Source organism: Dermacentor andersoni, chromosome 2, assembly GCF_023375885.2.
Source record: "Dermacentor andersoni chromosome 2, qqDerAnde1_hic_scaffold, whole genome shotgun sequence".
Classification (NCBI taxonomy): Eukaryota; Metazoa; Arthropoda; class Arachnida; order Ixodida; family Ixodidae; genus Dermacentor; species Dermacentor andersoni.
Genome location: NC_092815.1, coordinates 139295261 through 139310808, shown reverse-complemented (window position 1 = coordinate 139310808; position 15548 = coordinate 139295261). Strand labels below are relative to the sequence as shown.

Here is a 15548-nt window from a genome sequence, read left to right as displayed (position 1 = left end):
TGCGGAAATTTTACCTTTTTTGTTGTTCGTTTGAAGGTTTACGAACTGATCGTTGTCAAAATCTTGTTAGTAATTGAAGAACATTGGTTAAAACGCGTTGGTGGGCTAGTTGGTTTGAATCCATCAAAGAGTGTGTATGCGCGACTGAACGAAGACGTAGAAAGAAACAGATACACAGACAGCGCTACACTGTCAACTATGGATTTTATTTCGGCCGCATGGATATATATCTACCGCACGAGTGGAAACAAACGAGACAGCAATGAACAGTGCATGTCGATGAACAGCACACGTGTCCAAGGCATGGCCAAACATTCTAAAATAAAAAAATGAGCAGATTTGGATACATCTACCCAAGCTTCATCGGTATTAAAGCAATAGAGCACCAGCAAAAAAGAAAGAGGAAAATGTTGCACGCTGTGAAGGGTAACACGAGCACACAGGTGTCAGTGTGCAACACGGTTGCAAGCACCCAAATAGCAATTTGTTATTTAGATAGTGGCCACAGTAAAAAAATTTAAAATATCAGGAGACGCTAGAACAGATTGTAGATATGGAGAGTCAAGCAGGGTAACCACTATCACACAAAAAAGGCAGAAAACCATACAACATGCCCGACGTGAAGATACGTAATGTAAACAAAATGTAACGGCGAAGCAAAACAGGTCAAGTAGACAATCTAACAAACTACTGCCTAGTAAAAAATCGCAAACAGCGCTCGTAGCCCACCTCCGCTTATGAGCATTACAACACGACCCAAACTATTCCGTCCCTGACCGACGACGTAGTTGACAATGGTTCCTAGATTAGCGCCTGCTCTCCCCTTTTTGGTCTTGTTGTGGCCACTCGGTAAGATGCTCTAATGAAGCGTTGCGATTATCACATGTTCTTGTATAAGCGGGCAGCACAAACATCAAATAGTACAAGCAGTACGTCAGACATCTTAGCAATGGTCAAGTGCCGACCATGGTAAACGCATTGAACCTGCAACAAGTTTTACGTCGGCGAGAACTCTAGAAATCGATTGCCAACATAAAAGAATGACACCTCTACGTTGGCGTCAAAATTATGGCATATAGCATGCTCTGCATCAGACAGGGTAAAGCACAACTACTATCCAATGAGGAAATAGCAACGGTAATCATTGTTTTGAATTTGTAACCAGCTGGATCCCAATCTATGCCACCAATTCACCTTAATGGTGGCTGAACAGAGGTGAAGCTGATAAAAACTGCAGGAAAGTCATGTGAGATTGTTGTGGGTGATGGGGTGTGCGAAGAGGTCGAAATAACTTTTTTTCAAGTCGATATTTCAAGGTAAAAGTTATAAGGCCGTCATAACTTGCGTTGTTTTCCCGTCTTGCTTTTGTGACCTGTAGCTCACAAAAGCGCGCAGGTGTTGCCCTCGGGCCATGAGTGTTGCCTGCCACATTTCTAATTTACGGATCCGACCTGAGAGTTGGCATCGAGGTTTAGTTTGTGAAAATATATAAGCAATAAGCAGAAACCACGCATTTGCTTCCACCTTGGTACACTCGAAATCTTGATCATTCTCCACTTTAAAGGCGGCAGGAACTCATATAATCAGATGTTTTGAGTGTTGAAGATATCTTCCAAGTTTGTTAGCGTGGTACTAACATGAACGTGTATAATAAACGTATATATTTGGAGTCACTTTTCTAATGCCTTGCCGGCGTCATTCTAACGACATCGACGGCTCCTTCAACTGCAGTAGAAAAAAGAACCTTGGGAGCCAAGGTCCACTCTCGCTGTGTCAAGGTAAGGTAGCCTAACGGGGTCACAACCGTCTCATTACCACACGAGTCATTATATGTTAGCGTTTTTCTGTGAACTTCAGAAGGTACAATAAATGTCATTAATAAAATATTCCCTCCTAAAGGGGCCCGAGAAAAGTCAGTAGATCAGCGGTAAATCGCTACCGTCGCCTAGTTGACAAAAAAGAGAGCAAAAACACCTGAGAAGTAGGATTATCATTGTCGACGACAGTAAAAGCAACACTTTGCCTTCATGCAGCAGTATCTTGTTAGAACCTCAGTTATGTTCCTTCTTTTCCTCTTTGTGCATTCAAGCGAAAGTGATCATTGGAGCTGTGCCAGGCTTTTCCAGATTTCCATTTGGTGCATCTGTGCTTGAAGATGAAACTATTTCTCCTGAAACAAAAAAGAATAATGAAGTAAGCAATAGACCGACTCAGCTGTCCAAAGCCTCCACAGTCAATTCTCATGCCACGTTTTCATTCACTGTGCTTCTCAAAGCGAGAAATTTAAGGCTGAGGAGACATAGAAGGACTGCAATTCTACAACAAAAGACACGTACTAGAACTGAACAAAGAAAACAGAAATTTACGCAAAAATAGTTTGCAAATAGTTGTTGGCATCCTGTATGGAGAATGGAAACCAGAACTAACTGTCAATCAACCGCGACATAGGGAGCAGGCTACATTTTGTCACTTGGTAGTGACGGTTAAGAAGGCAGCAAAACTGTGATTAACGAAACGAGCGTTTCATTGGGCGAACTTGTGCCCCCAAAAACAGGCTACACTCAAAGAACAACGGTAGCGGCGAACGCACTCGGCGATCGTCGAAAATCTGATCAGCGGGTCAAGCGCGTCGGCTTTTATACAGCAGTCGTCGAATGTTCCAGACTAATCGTTGGGACCCGCGTGCCTTCCTAAAAGTTCTACACCATTCGCGTCAGGGGATGAAATCAGATAACACAAGGTTCGGCATAATAGAGAGCGGATAAAAGCATCGATAACTTTCCAGAAACTTCGGATACATGCAGGCGCGTCCCGCGCTGTGCGATAACATTTGTTAGGCGGCGAAACGTGGTCACCCGATAAAGATAAGTACACGTGTCAATATTACGCGAATCAGAATCATGGAAGTGCAGTGTGTAGCAGGGGCAGCAGGGCAACATTTGTCGTCTGCATCTGGCGGAATGGAACACAAGTTTGGACTGCTGCGGTGCCACTTTTCAGCTTGCAGATGGAGCCAATTAGAGCAGCAGAAAATCTTCCGCCGTGAAATTTGCTAATCACTACGAAGGGCGCGATTGTCGCTTGGGATTCGTCTTTCTCTGAGCCCATTACGAACCCATTTTTTGTTCTCAGGAGCTTGAAAAGGTTGCCTCACTGTCCCAACAAGGCTGGCAGCGCTGATAGATACTCAAACAATTGCATTTCATGCGTTATACAATCCCGGACACTACGGCAAATTTTCTGCTCAATAGAATGTCATAACCACCACTACGCCCTGGTAGGCTCAGTGACTGTAGTGACCACTTATGCGGCCTACCAATCGCAGAAGCGGTAATATAGTTACGTACTTGAGACATCATTAAGTAGCACAATGATGTGTTAATGATGGTAATGATGTCTTAAGTCTGTAATAAGCACGAACTCGCCCAACTGTATTCTCCAATGGTAATCTAGTACTTAGCGCGAATAATCACTGGAGCCGACGGGGTTGAAGGTTTCGTTAGGTTTGTTGGCAGCTGTCTTCATTCTCTGTTGAATTCTCAGAGTCGTGATTAGGTCATATAGTACGTGGTAGTAAATCAAGACTTTACACATGCTTCTTTCGCTACGGAATGCGAAAGCTAGGCTGCGTTCGCTTCAGCGACATAGACTAGACAGCGATTTTAAACGTTATAACGCTGAAGTCGCTTTATAACTTATCTATCTTTAATGGCAGCATTGGCACTGTACGTATCGATGAATAGAACGCTCACTGCGTGGAGCCTCTGCGCGCTACGTCAAGGACGCTTTTTTTTTCTTCTGAGTATCTTTTTTCTACGCTGTCGCTTCTTACTTGACTGAAGTACAACCAGGACCAGAAGACGACGTTTGAGACGGCGAAGGCCACAGGGAAGGCAGTTCTACAGAACTTGTCGGCGCGCTCAGCTGGTCCTAACAGGGTCATTTGGTTTCCGCCAGCGTCATGTTCCATGCGAGTCAAGCGGCTTTTGGCTTCTCGTTCTTGCGACCTTCTCGAAATGCCAACAGCTGTCTCCTTGAAAAGCCCGACACGAAGCTGAGCCTAAACAGAGACAGAGCAAGAGAGTTATCTTTCTGCAGTCAAAGAAATAAGAACAACATGAAAAAAAAGAATCGTGCAGACGCAGCAGCACACAGTTATTGACAGCGCTAAGCAGCTACAATGCCGTTCACATATTCGCTTGATCTGCCCTATTCGTATGAGACCGACAGAATGTGAAACGGTTAATTGTTTTCCAAAGCAGTGCAGCACGAAGCTGTAAGGGCAACCCATAGGGTTTTTAAAAAAAGTACTCGCATTTGGCGCAATACTTCTCCCATGGTCAGAAAACTATCTTCAACAGCCAATATTCACATTCCTGCTGATGATAAGAATGTTTATTTGAAGATACAACATATAACATACGGTAATTTTATTCGATATTTCAGCGAATTCTCACCCCTGTATTTGGATTCGCAGGATTACCGCCGTCGGCTGCGGTATCACTACAGTAGCAGACAAAGGTGACTTCCACTATGGAGGAGGACACGAATCCGAGGCACAGAATAGTCCATATGTCAAGGCCCTGTGTAGGAAGAGAACAACAATGTAAATCGATTCTACAGTTGCCAGTCACGATAGTCACGATCATTGATTAAGGCTTCCGTGGGGCTAGATAGAAAATCATACTTAGTTTAAAAAGCTGCGCTGCAAAGTTCAACGTACCTGCTGCACCACGTACGCACTCTGTACGGGCTCTTCTCGTCTCTGTGTTCAACTTTGCAGCGCTGCTTTTTAAACATAAGTAATGACTATGAGCTGTAACACAACAAAACGCAGAGCACTTCAGTAACACAAGTGTATACTATTGCAAAGCTCGAGCTGAACCACTTGAAGGGAAGGATCAAGAGCGTCCTCACACTTAGGACAGCAAAGGTATGTTTGGAGATACCGTTAAAAACATCAACGCATATCATCCCTGTCAGTGTACTGGACGATATCAGCACAAGACTTCGAAATTAGGTTTCTTTTACCAAATGATGCTCTAGAAAAAAGAAAGATATAGCGAACCAAGTGTCGACGTTAAAGAGGACAAGGACCACGAACGTCGTAGTTGAAATTTTTGGATGATTAACTCTAGATTACATCTCTCTATTTTGGCTCTTTATCACGCTGACTATCTGGAAATTGCTGTAAGCCAAAATTGAATGAAGCGGCAAGGCAACACGGCACAGCACGATAAAAACAACACGCAGCGGTTTTCAACGACGAACACGTCCCATAACTCTCACGTAACGGTCATCAGATACGATGGCGTAGTAAAAGCAAAGGTAAGCCGGTAAGCTGTATTCAGGGGCGATATTCTGGAGCGATAAATTTCGGCGATACCTCATATCTGAGAAATTTCCCATGTTTGCACACCGGACGTGTTCAAGTTGGCGAAAGAAAGCCTTTGTGGCACCGCGCCAGTAACCCCGTCGACTGGAACCGCATGCCACGCTAACGATGATGATTTATTCGCAGCCTCCTTGAAACGGGCTGGTGAAAAATGGCCACCAAGCGTGCTTGAGTTACTCAGTTACTCAGGTATGCTATACATGCTTTTCATCCTAGCATATTTTGATACATCTCCTTTATCTTTTTTTCTGTTCCTCAAAACTTATCTCCCTACCTTGTGCTGGTATAGCTACGCCTGTAACGTATCCGGTCGTGTCCATCTCTTCCCTGCTTTTTTTTTCCCCGTAAATACTCCAAATGTCTCTTGCTTCTTTCGACTGCTGACGGGTTAATATTTCCGTCAGCTTTAAATCCAAGCGCTTCCGGAAGGTGTGCGTTACCTCAATGCGTGAATCCCTTCCATTCCATTAGGATGTGCTGACTGGTATCTAGATTTTTTTGCTGCAGCATACGCATGCCTCATGTAGTAGCGAACATATTTTAATATAACTTAATAAACATGTGGGCTAGTTGATACATGCTTTATACACCGAAAAGGACGCAAAATACCAAGGAAAAGACGGGTAATAGGAAACGGCCTCATATTTTCTCCGGTATATGTTTGTCTTTAGGCGACCAGCGCGAAGCTCAGATAGCAAGGCATTTCTCTTCGCGCTATCGTACACATTTTTTCCCTTCTAATTTCTTTCTTGACATTCTCGTAAATCTCCTTGGTCTTTCTTGTTTCCATTCTGTGCATCCAATTCACTGTCTGTTTCTCTCGCTTTCCATCTGGTGACTCCTGATTTTCTATTTATACTCTCAATTATCCTCTACTGGGTTGCCACCTTCCTTAACCTTTTACTCCATTGGGCGTCCACACTTTTCAGACACAGATAGTTGTGCATTTTAGTCGCCCGTTCATTTGATACTCCCGGCATGGTGCAGGAGTATCCATCTGCAGCGTTCGGACAACGCAGAGCGCTATCGTCTTTAGCGTGGTCTGCCAAGCTCATGTCTTGGGATATGCTAGAAAACATCGCACAGTTTACGTTACAGTCACGACGGGCGGTACGTCGGGTGGCTTCCTGCTATCTAACATACAGTCAATACGTTTGATAGTGACTCAACTATTCACAGACGCCACGAAGTCTCGGCGACGCCGCATGCCGGACAGAATGGTTATCTACGTGCTGTGAGCGATGACACGGCCCCGAAGTCCTAGCTAGCAGGCGCGATTCCGGGCCAACAGCGCCAGGCCATAGCTCGAGAATTCCTTGTCATCTCCTTCAGCACCAGCCACAATGTCGCGGATCCTGTGGCCTGTTTTCATTCGATTCCTAGTCTAAGGCGCCGCCTAGACCACGCGGATTATAGCGCTAGTCGATTCTTCCTCTCCCAAAGTGTTGGGGCAAGCCCGCGATGGCCTGGAAAGGTGGTGCAGTGACCCACCAGCGGGGAAAAAACGTTGCGCGCTGGTGTAGTGAACGTGGAGGCGGCGGAGCAGCCAGTGTTCTATTCACCAAAACCTTTTAGGAGCCCTAAGACCCTAACTTGACTGGCATCCCGGACGTGGTCCCTCTACTCAGTTTTGTTCCGAAGAGTGCACGCAACAGCTAACCGGAATGCCCACCCGCCAACTCGCCTCCATGCCACCGAAGGGTGACGTGCCAATCACCTCAGGTGCACGGGGAATGAGAAGACAAGTCCATAGACGATTTCCTCTGAGCTAGATTAGGCCTCTTCAAGCACACATTCCGTTTTGCGATGGATGGAAACAACTTCATTATAAACCTGGCAAAGTTTACCAACCCGGGTTCAGGTCTCCCATGAGGGGAGTTCGAGGTTTTGCCTCGTCGCCGTTTCTCGGGCCAGCTGGACTGCCCACTTTTGTGTCTTGAGATTGGAGCTGCGCAGAGCGGCGGCCCGCTTTGACGTAAGAGCCTCCGGAGCTACTCCCATTTAGCTGATATTAAAGGACACTCCCACAAAGCACGAGGTCGGTCAGCATTCGTAATGAAAACTATTGCCCGACGTCAATCCCGCTGATGCCGCTAACAACTAGCTATTCAGGTACCGGCACTCGAACTAGAAACACTGCACACTGCCCACCAAGACTTCCACCATAGTCAATTCTGTGAATGTATGCATGCTGAACCGCAGAGGGATATAGCTGCTGCTAGAGATGGTGTCGGCACCGTCACGTTGGTGATAGCTACGCACGGGCAGTGCCCTACTCCAAACGGCCGTGCTGGAAGCCACAGGAGTGCGTTGTAGGCGGCTCGCGCGCGTCTGGGAACCTCTTCCAGCATCAGGCGCTATGTCGCGGATCATGGCAGTCGTTCCCACAACGTATACCGCCCTACCGCGCTGCCGTAGTCAGGAAATAAAATTACGGCAGAACTCATCTCACGATGACTGTCGATTGTAATGCAAATAGCAATCGATAAATGTAGCGACAGACCATATTCCTGAAGTCAGGTTTATTTAACATGTGTGGTGGTAACTCTTAGTCTTTCGTTGTTTTGGCTATATGCCCCATACTCTGATATCATCGTACTTTTCTATGCCACTCACTACAAGGTCGCCCATGAGCATGCAGGCATAACGACGACTGCATGACGCCGACGAGTTGACGAAGGAATCACAAAGAAATAACCACATTGATCGAACGACAAAGATGTACAACGACGATAGCATGACGACAATGAGATGATGATTCTTAAATTATGACGATGATATAATGATTGAACATGAGGATGCGGACATGATAATAATGAGATAATGAAGACTGTATAGACGACGATGACGTGATGGCGGCATTATGAAGACAACCGAATTTAGAAAAGGGAATGACGGTGATAGCACGACCAAGACGGCATGATGACAACGAATGCATTATAGTGCTGGTGTAATGACGACGCAGTGGAGATGATGGCTTGACAACGGTGGCATAGCACGATTGAATGACGACAGCATAATTAGTAGAAAAATAAATGACGTCGATGGATCGACGGAGGTGACATGACGACAAAGCCATGATGATGCCGTGATGATACCGAAGTGAGCACAATGAGGAAACGACAACGTGACGATGATGGGAGGAGACAACAGTATGACGACGACGGCATGACGAAAGGCGGATGTCGAGGTTATATTGATGACTATGAAACGACCGCCACAGTATCTCGACGACGCTACGACAACGAATGCATAATGGGGACTGTATGACGACAATACAGTGACGACAATAGCGCGACAACTGCATGAAGACAGTGGAATGATGACAAGTGTATGATGACAATGGCGTGACAATAACTATATCGCGAAGCCTCTATGACGGCGATGGTGTAACGATGTTGGCATGATGAGAGTCGGATGACAAAGTTGGAGCGACAATGATGGCACGAACATGACGGCATTACGACGGTCTGACAGTAGAGGCACTATGGCTACTGTCTGACGCTGACAGAATGGCAAGTGCGGTATAATTATGACTGACTGACGAGAGTATGATTACAATACAATGATGAAGAAAGACTGACCTCGATTGAACGAGGAAGGCGGTATGGCGACGACTGGATGACAACAACGGGATGACGTTTTGAAGTGGTGAAAACAATAAAACGACGGCATGACGACCACGGTGTGATGACAGTGTCGTGATGACGGCATGACGAGAGTCGGATGACAAAGTTTGAATGACGACGATGCAAGGACCATCACAGCATCCCGACCCCGAACGCGTACCTAGCGGCCCAAACTATTAGACAACATGGACCACTGCGTAGTGATCACTGCAGCATGACGACAGTCTGATCACGAAGCTCGAATGACGACGATTGAAGAACCACGATGGAGCCACTATGGCGGTTTCAAAACGAATCCATAACGACTCTATGGTGACGATGGCGTTAGAACGGCGGCATGACGAGTGTCGGATGACAAAGTTGAAATGACGGTGGTGCAACTACCACAAATGCGTCACAATCGTCAGCCCGTACCTGGCGACACGAGCTATTAGACATCTTGATCAAATGGGTTGGGATGTGAGCCGTGACGACGGTGGCTTGACGAGAGTGAGATATCACGAAGTTGGAATGATAACAATGTAATGACCACGACGCAACACGTCCGTCAGCACATACCAGTAGCCCAAGCAGGTAGACAACTTTGGCCATTGGGTCGGCGTAAGGGGATTAGATTAGATCGGATTACATTAAACCAGATAGATAGATAGATAGATAGATAGATAGACAGACAGACAGACAGACAGACAGACAGACAGACAGACAGACAGACAGACAGACAGACAGACAGACAGACAGACAGACAGACAGACAGACAGACAGACAGACAGACAGACAGACAGACAGACAGACAGACAGACAGACAGACAGACAGACAGACAGACAGACAGACAGACAGACAGACAGACAGACAGACAGACAGACAGACAGACAGACAGACAGACAGACAGACAGACAGACAGACAGACAGACAGACAGACAGACAGACAGACAGACAGACAGACAGACAGACAGACAGACAGACAGACAGACAGACAGACAGACAGACAGACAGACAGACAGACAGACAGACAGACAGACAGACAGACAGACAGACAGACAGACAGACAGACAGACAGACAGACAGACAGACAGACAGACAGACAGACAGACAGACAGACAGACAGACAGACAGACAGACAGACAGACAGACAGACAGACAGACAGACAGACAGACAGACAGACAGACAGACAGACAGACAGACAGACAGACAGACAGACAGACAGACAGACAGACAGACAGACAGACAGACAGACAGACAGACAGACAGACAGACAGACAGACAGACAGACAGACAGACAGACAGACAGACAGACAGACAGACAGACAGACAGACAGACAGACAGACAGACAGACAGACAGACAGACAGACAGACAGACAGACAGACAGACAGACAGACAGACAGACAGACAGACAGACAGACAGACAGACAGACAGACAGACAGACAGACAGACAGACAGACAGACAGACAGACAGACAGACAGACAGACAGACAGACAGACAGACAGACAGACAGACAGACAGACAGACAGACAGACAGACAGACAGACAGACAGACAGACAGACAGACAGACAGACAGACAGACAGACAGACAGACAGACAGACAGACAGACAGACAGACAGACAGACAGACAGACAGACAGACAGACAGACAGACAGACAGACAGACAGACAGACAGACAGACAGACAGACAGACAGACAGACAGACAGACAGACAGACAGACAGACAGACAGACAGACAGACAGACAGACAGACAGACAGACAGACAGACAGACAGACAGACAGACAGACAGACAGACAGACAGACAGACAGACAGACAGACAGACAGACAGACAGACAGACAGACAGACAGACAGACAGACAGACAGACAGACAGACAGACAGACAGACAGACAGACAGACAGACAGACAGACAGACAGATACGCTTAAAACGGCTGAAGCAAATAATGCTATTCGCGTTACAAGAGGCTTCATTGTTCTTGTTGTTGCCTACGCGTGTGTGGCTCCTACATACGATGCGGGATTGGCCAAGAAATGGGTGAATTATTCCAAATTAATATGAAGCATAAATTTCGGAATATCTATGGAATTAGCATTGAAAGCGCAGCATTAATTGTTAAAATAAAATCAGGAATGTCATATCGATTCCGTAATAACTAATTTGAAAGTACAAAAACAATAGAATTTAGATGGGCATTCTTTTGGATTCTCTAAGAAATGTTTGGTCAGCGAAGCAAGAATCCCTGTGGCTGAATCCTACAGTGGAGGCCTCGAAAGAAAGAATAGCAGGTTCTGTTAAGTCCAGGTCAATTCTTCGAAAAGGTATTTCCAACAATCTTTTTCTTGCCGCACTAAAGCAGATACAAAATAGAAGAAGGTGATGTATCGTCTCCTCCTCATTACAAAACGAGCAGAGCGGGGAGGGAACCAAACCCGACCTGTATTAGTAGAAATTCAGGGAGGTAATGCGGCAACGTAATTTTGTGAGAGAGATCTGAAGTATCTTTGTGTTACAGGATTGTCATGGGCTTAAAATCTGGAGAAGCATAAAGAACTGGGTTTCATAAGGCTTTTCTTATTTATCGCATCCGAAATCTTGCCGCCGTGATCTGTGCTATCACTAGTAGAATAAGAAATAGAGGGCCGGAAAGGGGTGTGTTTGCCAGTGAATAGGCTGTTTCATTAAAAAACAAAGCCTTATGACCAGGTAACGAAATCAAATGAACACATTGCACATGGGCAGAAACTAGCAAGTGGAAGAATTTCAGCATGGGTGAATCATTAGTAGCGGTAAGGGAAGAGCATACAGAAAGGGAGTCAGTAAGAATAGCAGCTGCTGTAGTGATTTGGTGTAATTTACGTAAAGCTAGAATTACTGCTAAAAACTCGGCCAGAAAAATAGGCACAAAGTCAGGCAATGTTAAAGAAAAGGCCAGTCGAGTGCAGGACAAAATATTTCAATGCCAGTCTTTTACTCGCACTGTGATGCATCTGTTGCAATGATAATGTTTGTTCGTAGAGTGCTCAGGTTGTCGTGTAACATGACGTTTAAGGTGCCGAAAGGTAGTAGTTTCTTGTGGTCTGGGAAATATCATCGATCCTGATCTCCGGGTAATTTCAATGCGTAGTGTTTGGAAGCACATTGCGAATTTGCACATTTGGTGGCTCAAGTAATGTTTGCACAAATATGATCTGTGGTGTATGAAACCTGGGCCAATGAGCGGGCAAAAATAATTCTGCATCGGAAATTAAAATTATTTGAGGACGGCTTAACAGTGATTCATATAGTCGTAAGAAAGTCTGGACGCTCAGAAAGCTAAATCAGCATAAAATGGGTGGGATTCTCGCTTCCGGGCATAACACGGCATTTGCAACGTATTTGGAAGGCCTAAGCACAGACGTAGTGCCTCTCGTTCTGATAAAACTAGCGGCCAAAGCTTGTATGATGGAACACCTGCGAATAAAGCACAGCAAAATTCTAAAACAGGACAAACGTACATTTTATATACCATCAAGAGGGATTTTCTTTGCATACCTGATCTTCGATTGCCCAACTTGCGCAAAATGCCCAGTGTACGAGCTCCTTTTGTCGTAATATATTCAATATGCGGCCGCCAATTAAGATTTCCGTTGTAAAGAAGTCCAAGGTACTTGAGTGACTCTACTTGTGGGATATCTTCGAGATGATAGCTACGCGATATGTATGCTGGTTCTTTAACGGGAATAACAAGGTTAGCACACTTATTAGCGGTCAGGTTTAAGTGTAAGCTATCCAAACAGCCTTCCAGTTCCCTTAGATACGACTGCTAAATTTCGTAAAGAGAGTATTTGTCACTAGCCGTGCCAAAAAAGGCAATGTCATCAGCATAAACGTAGTTACTGACGCCTGGGTGAGCGGGCATTCTGCTCAGTAAAATACTAAATTATATTGGTGATAGTACCGATCCCTGACGCACACCTACCTCTTGTTTGCTTGTGTTTACTAGAAGAATAGCCGCTTTGAAAACAACACAATTCCCTGTCCTTTAAAAATGCATGCACCCATGCTGCAATATAGCCTGGAAAGCAATGGCCCTGTGACAGATTTGTTAAAGTTGTATGGTCAGTGCTCTCGTAGGCTTTACATACATCTAAGGTAACAAAAGCCGCACATTGTTTTTTTTTTTTCTGTCTGGTGATTTTAATGCGACTTTCAAGGTGTACATGCGTGTGCGATATTGAATAGCCAGATCTAAAGCAAATTTGAAAAGGACTCAACAATTGATTTTCGTCAATAAACTCTATTATATGCCCGTGAAGCACTCTTTCGATAAGTTTCACTACGCTTGATGTCAATGCAATTGGTCTGATATTGTCGCTAGTATACCCTGTTCCTTGCTTTTTAACTAACGGAATAATTTTGGCGATCTTCCGCTCTTGTGGAATCCATGCATTACTAATACCGTAGCTTAGCTACTTCAGAAGCTCACTTGGAGCTTCTTGCAAGAAAATCTTTAACATTGCATTTCTTATTCTGTCCGGGCGAGGCGCTGTAATTGGCAACCGTAACATGACCTGTGGTACTTCCGAATAGGATATCTATTTGTAGTCCGAGAATGCAGGAGTAAAACCAGAATATTGAAGGCGCGTTGTGAACCGCTTCTCTAATCCTTTAGCCAATAGCTCTAAGGACTCCTGCATTTCCTGTGAGGTATAGACGCTGTGGTCTACATTAACGCGAATTGGCAGTCTGTTTCTAAAACGAAGGGAATGAAATAATGCACGTTTGTTTTTGGATTTAGATAGATAATCGGAATGTTTTTGTAGTACTCATCTTTGGCATGTTTAACAGTGCGTTTGAAGGTTGCCGAAATAAACTGATAATCTTTCGAATTTTGTGGATTCTGATTATGTAGAAGTATTTTCCACGCCGCTTTCCTTCTTCGATAAACTCGTGTGCATTCATTGTTCCATAAGGGACTAGATGAGGTACGCTCAGCTCTCTGAATTAGGAATTCAGACTTTTGTCGGGACATCTGTAAAGCTGACCAAATATTCAAGTCAATTACTTCGCCGCTACTATTAGTTAATGACGCAATGGTGGAGCGCAAGTAGTCTTTAACTTTTTTTGCAATTCACGAACATTCTGCCTTGTCGTGCAACTGATGTTAAAGGGCATGTAATTTCAAAGCATACCGGAAGATGATCACTGTTTGTACAGAAATCAGTCGTAGTCCAAAATGTCACGGCAATACATGTGCTAGGAAATGTCAAATCTAAGACTGAGTGAGACTGCCCACGGGCAAATGTGGGTCGTCTAATATTAACATACATCTGTTCTGTAACCCCACGATACATGGTGCGAGTTGAAGTCACCAGTAAGGATGACTTCACTTTAGCAGCTGGCGAGCGCACTATCCAATTCGTATGTACTGTGTACGCCCGTAGGGAAACAAGCATTTATAATCGAAAATGAACGGTAGCCTGGAATGCTAAGGTGCACTGCAATACTGCAATACATTAAGGGGCTGGATCCATTCAGTTATTTCTAGCTTGTGCAATCTAGGGTTTGTATACTTGTGCAGCGTAGCACGCCTTTGAAAGCACGAGGCGAGCTGAAGGAGACCCACCGTCCATGTGGGAGACGGCGGCAGGCCTTCCCTGGCGGCCGTCAGATGCTGCAATACTGCCACTAGAACGACAGAGCAGAGCAGGACGCGCGGCTGAGTTGCGCTGGTCCCGAGCCAGAACGACAGCCAGGACAGAATCACCAGGAACGCTGTGGGGACGAAAGTGTCGACCAGGTGCCGCTGTATGCGCCTCCGGAACCGGATGTGGAGCCGTAGGCGTGAGTACTCCTCCCCGGTTGTGTCTGCGTTTTATACGACCAGGGGTCCCTTCCAGTTACTGCTAATTGCACAAAGGACCGTGAAATGTCGATGATACTACCTGCTTACATCGTCAAGCTCAGTTTGCATAGTGGTGATTCAAAACAATACATTCGTCGCTTTGTTAATAGCAGGCCATACGGTGTATATCTCCGCAGCGTTTTATTTCTTGCGAATGTTTCGCTGCGCTATGCAAAAAAATAAGGTGGAGGGTTTTAAAGTTACATCACTGCATAGTAACTTCTCACCAGCGTTACGTGCAGAGTGATGTTAAGCTTCTAGGCGTTGGTGAATCGCGATGTTCGATTCTAGAAATTGAATTCCTTCATTTTATAACATACCTTCATATGTTGTTCTCCATGTTCTATGTTTGCACGAGTGTGGCGAGTCTCCTTGTCTGCAGTTGGTTAGCTCTTGTTCAAACTTCTTGCTCCTGAGAGCACGGCTGGTTGAACGACCTGTGCTTGTATTCAGGGGTGATGATGGATGGACTATAGGGGGTTATACGCAACGACGTTGCAAATGCTTCTAGGCAGGTGATTACCAGAAACTCAGTGCTTCACTCCAAGCGAATTGTTTCTCTGCTGGGCGTCAGCGATATGTCAAAATATTGCTTAAAAAATAAGTTATGCCGTCTGCGTACATGTAAGGTGGCAGCGAGTCATTGCAC

At 45.4% G+C, this 15548-nt stretch overlaps 1 protein-coding gene across 1 annotated transcript; it reads right to left on the bottom strand.

Moving 5' to 3' along the window:
- Window positions 1-233: 233 nt before the first annotated feature.
- LOC126540662 (gamma-aminobutyric acid receptor subunit delta-like) lies at window positions 234-15543 on the bottom strand. The gene is made up of 5 exons (XM_055076491.1): window positions 15522-15543; window positions 14621-14862; window positions 4458-4583; window positions 3833-4060; window positions 234-2170 (listed from the first exon to the last, which is right to left on the bottom strand). The coding sequence occupies exons 1-5, from the start codon at window positions 15541-15543 to the stop codon at window positions 2162-2164; spliced, it is 627 nt and encodes a 208-aa protein (XP_054932466.1). The 3' UTR covers window positions 234-2161.
- Window positions 15544-15548: the final 5 nt, after the last annotated feature.

Bases quoted from the DNA above. Each gene is read 5' to 3' on its own strand.
- LOC126540662 (XM_055076491.1), bottom strand. From the start codon at position 15,543: ATGACTCGCTGCCACCTTACAT. The intron at 14,863-15,521 runs GTACGCAGACGG...TATAAAACGCAG, and splicing joins GACTCGCTGCCACCTTACAT to ACACAACCGGGGAGGAGTAC. The intron at 4,584-14,620 runs GTGGGTCTCCTT...CTTCCTACACAG, and splicing joins CGCCGTCTCCCACATGGACG to GGCCTTGACATATGGACTAT.